The sequence below is a fragment of the Anser brachyrhynchus genome (genome assembly GCF_964034855.1).
Source record: "Anser brachyrhynchus genome assembly, chromosome: 2".
Taxonomy (NCBI): domain Eukaryota; kingdom Metazoa; phylum Chordata; class Aves; order Anseriformes; family Anatidae; genus Anser; species Anser brachyrhynchus.
In genome coordinates this window covers 7,888,495-7,894,494 of record NC_137695.1, presented here as the reverse complement: position 1 = coordinate 7,894,494, position 6,000 = coordinate 7,888,495, and the positions used below count along the sequence as shown (strand labels likewise).

At 41.1% G+C, this 6,000-nt stretch overlaps 1 protein-coding gene across 3 annotated transcripts in view; it reads right to left on the bottom strand.

The window, feature by feature from the left end:
• Positions 1–4,797: 4,797 nt before the first annotated feature.
• ACTR3B (actin related protein 3B) overlaps positions 4,798–6,000 on the bottom strand; it is a 35,736-nt gene continuing 34,533 nt past the window's right edge. For 2 of the 3 annotated variants that reach the window (XM_080578888.1, XM_080578887.1), the window contains exon 12: positions 4,798–5,752. In XM_080578888.1, coding sequence (XP_080435014.1) covers positions 5,657–5,752 — 96 coding nt within the window. In that variant the 3' untranslated portion in view covers positions 4,798–5,656. The remainder of the gene's footprint in view (positions 5,753–6,000) is intronic. The other variant, XM_080578889.1, reaches the window with a different exon arrangement.

Sequence of the window (6,000 nt, the reverse complement as noted above, 5' to 3'; positions counted from 1 at the left end):
TGTAAAAAATGCAAATATCATTTAAATCCCTAGGAAATTATAAAGTGCTCCCTACCCCTCCCCAATTCCACTAGAGGGAGAGTTGAAAAATAACCCAAAGTGCCCTAATTTACCTTGACCTCTGCTTCCAAGGCAGCAGACTTTCTTAGGCTAGCTCCAGAGCCTTTCATCTGCCTGGCAGGGGAGTGCTGCAAGACACAAATGCCACTTACACTGCATGTAGAGGCGGAGTGGCCAGAATTTCCTTCGTGACCAATGTGAGGAGTGCTGGTGCACAAGAGAAAGCTGCTGCCACACAGGGGCTCTGTGTTGGATGCTGTGGGAACACACACTTACCTTGCACATGAATAAGCTGCAGCTTACAGGAGTTACTTTTAAACCGTTCACAAAACCAGGTATGGAGTGTACCAAACAAATAACAGCTTGGCACAGTTAGGCAAGCTGTGAACATACAAGCAGGACTGCAAAGGCTGTTCATTGCAAGAACGTTAAAGTAAAACACCCTTGTGTCGTTTGGGAGCAGAAGCAACACAGCCCTCGTCCTTCAGGAGTCACCAATCTTCGTGGGTATAGTGTCAGTCGTCCTCAGTGAGCCTGCTCCATCACCACCTGGACCATCCAAAATCACCAAAATCAAGGCCAGGCTGGGATTTTCCTCTGACTTTGAGCCTTCAGCAATTAGATGTAATATTTGTGCTAGACACCATAGCCTTTTCTAGTCAATAGAGAGGATAAAGCACTACCAAAGGATGAGTCAACTGACCTGCTTTAGAGGCACATCTGAGGAAGAGACAACTTGCCCTCAAGATATAATTATGCTACTCCCTTTGAAGCCAGAGTGACCATGTCAGGCATCTTCACCTACTTTTTCATAGTTAAATCAGAGCAGACAAATGCTACGGCACTAAGAGGCAGCCCCCTAGGAAAAGATCAGAAAAGACAAAAAGCATACAGAAGTGAAGCGACTTCCCCAAAATGATGCAATTTTAAGACTGACAATGGCAGATGGCAGCAAGAAATGGCAAGTGCTTTAGAACATTGCAGGATCAGTAATCCCAAAAGGGAGCCTTTTTCATTGACTTTGGGCCAGGCTCTGAATATCAACAGGATGATCATCACAGCTGAAACAAGAACAAAAGAAGACACAGAAGCAAGCTGTGAATACGTGCAGTTCCTTATCATCTTCTACCACGTACGTTCAACTTGCTGTGAGGGACAGAGAAGAAGCCTAAGAAGTTAAAAATCATACAGACACTCATTTGCTACTTTCCTTTCTGGTGTTTTTCTTTACCTTCTGAAGAAATGTTCTTACTAAAATCCACTGTATGAAAACGAGGAAACTGGCTATTTCTTTACCATAGTTTTACCCGAGCTTTCATTCACTGTAACTATCTGTCAGCCACTACACAGCACTTCTTAATATTATGCAATGCACTCTTCAATTAAGCAGGAGGTTGCATATCTCTTCTGAGTATCCCTGGTGGTTTTAAATAAGCTTTTCACATGTTCCATCTCCAACGCTTGTTTGGCACAACAGTAATTTCTCCAGATGAGAGAGAACCTAGTTATATCATAAAGAATGAATTATTTAAAGAAAGATCAGCACTCCGGTTCACGTCAAGACTTCACTAATTGTATTTAATTGAAAGTACCACGCTGAACATATGCACAACGCTCTTCAGGTTCATAAAAGCCTTAAGTGCTTTTAAATACTACTGCAAAAGGAAAAAGGCTCAGGGGATCAGTAGCAGGAAACAATACCTTCCACTTCTGTAGCATTGACTCAAATCAAGTCAAAGTTAATCAAGGCTAAAATGCATCATCTGCTAATTGGTTGATGGGGACAGATAAACCCCTTTCCTAACAGGCACATGGTATCATAAACTCCCCAAGTCAGAAGCCCCAGTTATAACTGTGCAGTTCAGACAACTGCCTGCTGCAGTTTAGCCTACCTGCATCCAGTCTTCGTGCAGTCCTGCTACTGAAGCGATGATGCTGACCTAGGACTTTACAGTGCTTTTCTACAGATTTCCAAGTAAGTTTACAAGCAAAGTAAAAAGGAACAAAAGAGAAGATCTGACTTCACCAGACTCATCGAGCAACAAGCAGCAAAGCTCAAGACCAGCTCAGGTCCAGGGTCGCAGCTCGGTTTGGTAAATTTACAGCTTCACCCAACACGGTGAACCAATCCAGCAGATCTTTGCATGCAAGAAAAAAAGGGTGGGGGAGAATACCCCAACCATTCAAATTGCATATTATTACCTTTCCACTGCCTCAGCTCCAGTGCTTATTGGACTCTCAAAGAGTTAATTCAACTCATTAGGCTGACAGAACAACACACAGACAAACGAGATTTCTGCAAGGCTAGCATATCAAATCATCTCACAGAAGTGTTGTGATCACCAGAGCCTGCTGCAGGGACAAAGCAGGACCACAAGCCCTCCAGCAGCAAGCTATCAGAGTAATCCAGGTGCTTTTGAAACCCCACCTTAACCACACAGCAGTTCCCAGGCAAATGATCCCTTGTTTCAGATTCAAACTGGGTCTCAGCACTCAGGCTGCAGTGGTAGGTGAAATCAAATAGCCTGTCAAACTTAATACTTGGTCTAGCTACTTCTAAATTCCAACTTGTTTTAGTTTACAGAGTCCTACGTGCTTCGGCAGAGTTTAATCCCAAATTATATGCAGTCTTCAGCAATACCAACACCACCTCACCACTTCAAAGTAGATAAAAACAGGCACTTTTCCATCTAAACACAACATTTTCTGTTCCTGAAAATATACAGAAAGACTTGTCTTAGAGGAACGAGTAACTGATCCACTAGCCTCACAGGGCTCCAGAAATTTGCCCTGAAAGATTAGGTATTAAGAGCACACACTTTAAGAAATGGGGTTTGTAGAAATACACTAAAAACTGGTGGTGCATGTGACTGGAGGAAGAATAGATACCTATTCCTTCTCGATGTACATCTTGGGTTCAGTTCCTTCCCCTGCCCAAGAACATTTAAACCCAACGCACACATTCCTTCTCAGGTGAGTGCCCAGAGCAGCAGGTTAAGGAAGCACATTTCAACTTGCTGTGCACAGAGAACTGTGCTTACTCATTAACTGTTTGCAAGGAATCTGTAAAAAAGCAAGCTGAGTTGCCAACAAGCTTAAATTAGGCATAAAGGGGCTAACCAACTCACATTTACATTTGTCTTCTGACATCTCATCTGGACTTTTTTTCCTGCCCAATGATGGTTTTAACCTCACATGGTCTCTGTCGTGTGATAGGCAGGGCAGCCTTCCAAAAAGCTGAAGAGCAGGGGAACCCAGCTTCAGTACACTCAGATGGTCTGTATTAGTATTCTAGCTATCAATGGGGTGGGCCTTTTTTTTTTTTCCTTCATTTCCCCATTTGTTTTCAAAGTGAGGCTTGCTTGCTTTTTGACACACAAAAAAAAAAAAAAAAAAAGGTGCCCACATCTTACACTGGAATTGTTGAACAAAAATTCCACCTCCTGATAACTCTACAGTATCTCTCAATGCCTGGCTAGAACTGAGCGTAGGCCACATGCAGCCATCCCACATCCCCAGCATGTCTTATTCTGTAGCACCAAGCAAGTGTGGCAGTGTCTCAGCCCACAGCTGCTCAGTGCACTGAACATGGAGGTCTTCCCCTAAAGCCTGACTTCCATCACGTTGTGCTCATTGATCTGGGTTCTGCTGCGTCCACTAAAAAAAAAAAAATCTCAGCAGTGCAGTGACAAATTTCTATTTTGCATCCTCAAAACCAACGCCATTTTGAGACTAGCCGAATGGATGGTGCTAATGGCTCTTGATTGTGTGTAATTTTGAGGCATATTATTCTCAGGATTGCCCATTTTCCTTGAATTAATAACCTCTGAACATATGCTAGGCTAACATGTCAGAATTCTTCAGGCTTATTCCCATGTTTCTGTTTCCTCAAGCTTTTGCTTAAGCAGATGATTTGAAAGTGGTAAAAAAAAAAAACTCATTCAGTTCAGGGCTGCATAAGAATACTTGTCCAGCATTTTAAGTGTATTCCTAGCGATTTACTCTCATATGATTTGCACCTATTTAAAGTCTGTACCTCACCATATTTTGCAGTAAGACTTGGTGCAAAATATTTGAACATAGACAAGCTGGTGTAACACTGGAACAAGCTGAAACAGCGCACATTACATTGGATTATCCATTTCTTTCTTAGGGAAAGACTTGAGCAAAGTAAGCTTCAATACATTCACCCTGAGCCGAACTTTTAGTTCAAAAGCATTCAGAACCAGGTTTGAGTCACGGAGTTACGCTTTGTTTAATATTTAATTTATGCTGAACAAATAATTGCTTGGTCTCATTCCTTCCATGACAGTTAAAAACAAATTGATGTCGATTGCAAAATCCTTACTGGGCTCCACGAACTGTTACAAGAGCAGACTTGCAAAGCCTGTTGCCAAAGATCAGATAAATATCAGCACAGAGGGAAAAAGCAGAGTTTCCTACCCTAAAAAAAGCAGAGTTTCCTACCATATTAAGATTGAAATCATGGGCACACAGTGTTTGTTCTTCTAACACAAGAACACGTACCATTCAAAGATCCTTGAAACTTCACCGGTCCAGAGCAACCACACCTAACTTTGAAGCAAGCATTGCCCTGACCAGAAGTCTTGACCAGAGATCTCCCTTTTCAGCTGCAGTTTTACATATAAATGATTCCACATATCAATGACATATAAATGAAAAGCTAACCTTGGGAGATAAGACAAAGGAGTATGTAAATCAGGACTACCACAGACATTCGGAAAGATGTTAACAGCTTTTATTTCACTGGTGCAAGGCCCGCGTGTCATCCACCACTCACCAACATCAAAACAAAACATCATCTTCTATAAAACAGTTTCAGAAAATTCAAAACAAAATTACAGTGGCTATAATAAACTTCATACAATACTGTAAATCACTTAGTTTGTGTCATTCAAACAAGAACACATCGGTTTTTAGCATACATGGCTTTTTTTTCTCCCCAAAAATAAAACATACCAGCACAACTCCAGTACATGCCTCACACCCAGAAATGCGTAACGTCACTCCATGACATTGACAGCAGTTCGTGCTTAGAACTAGTCATCAGTTCACCCTACCAATATAATAAAATACAAAATGATATGAAAAAACTACATTTACAAAGTACAGTCCCAATCCTGCAACCTAATCTGTTTGGGTAGGTACCTGCAACCATTCCAACTCCCCTGAAGGCAATGTGGTATTTAGTGCTCCGTTGCTAAAGATTTGATTGCAGAATCGGGGCAAGTGGAAAGGTTTAAATCTTTCCATAAGCAGTAAAACACTGCCTTATTCTTCTAGATTCCATTTCAGTAGTATTTGCACAACCTCCTAAACAGAGAATTACCTACTTTCAATTACCTCACGTTTAGGAAGAAAGAAGGATAGGCTTTGAAGTAGTCTGCAGAGAAATGGCTTTCACTGAAATGACTTGGGGCTGTGAGCTGTGCTGTAGTGCACGGTGGTGATCCAAATGCTTCCGAGAGATAACCACATCTTGTTTCAGTATTTACAGTACCTGCTGCCTTCCTCTGCTTTACACAAGTTTCTTCACGAGCGAGAAATCAGAGACCTTGTTTCCATTATACGAGCATTATGACATGACTCCAAAAACAGGATTATGACGACAAATACTAGGGCCATACTCTTCATAGTCTTTCTTGGTGTGACATACTTGGAAAAACTCTGGCTATGAAAATATAAAACAAATTCTCTCAAAAACATAAGAATACATGAAGTATTAAAACAGACAAATAAATAATGATTTAAAATGTTTGCAGATTGCAGCTTTATGATCTGGTATTACACCTTCACAACAGAATAAAATTAGAAAATTTAAAATATGAAGGCAATCAATAAAAGTTTGTCTGAACAAAAGACTCCTTTAAATATAGCAATAAGAAATCCCACTTTGGAGACATGAACTGTTTCCATTTT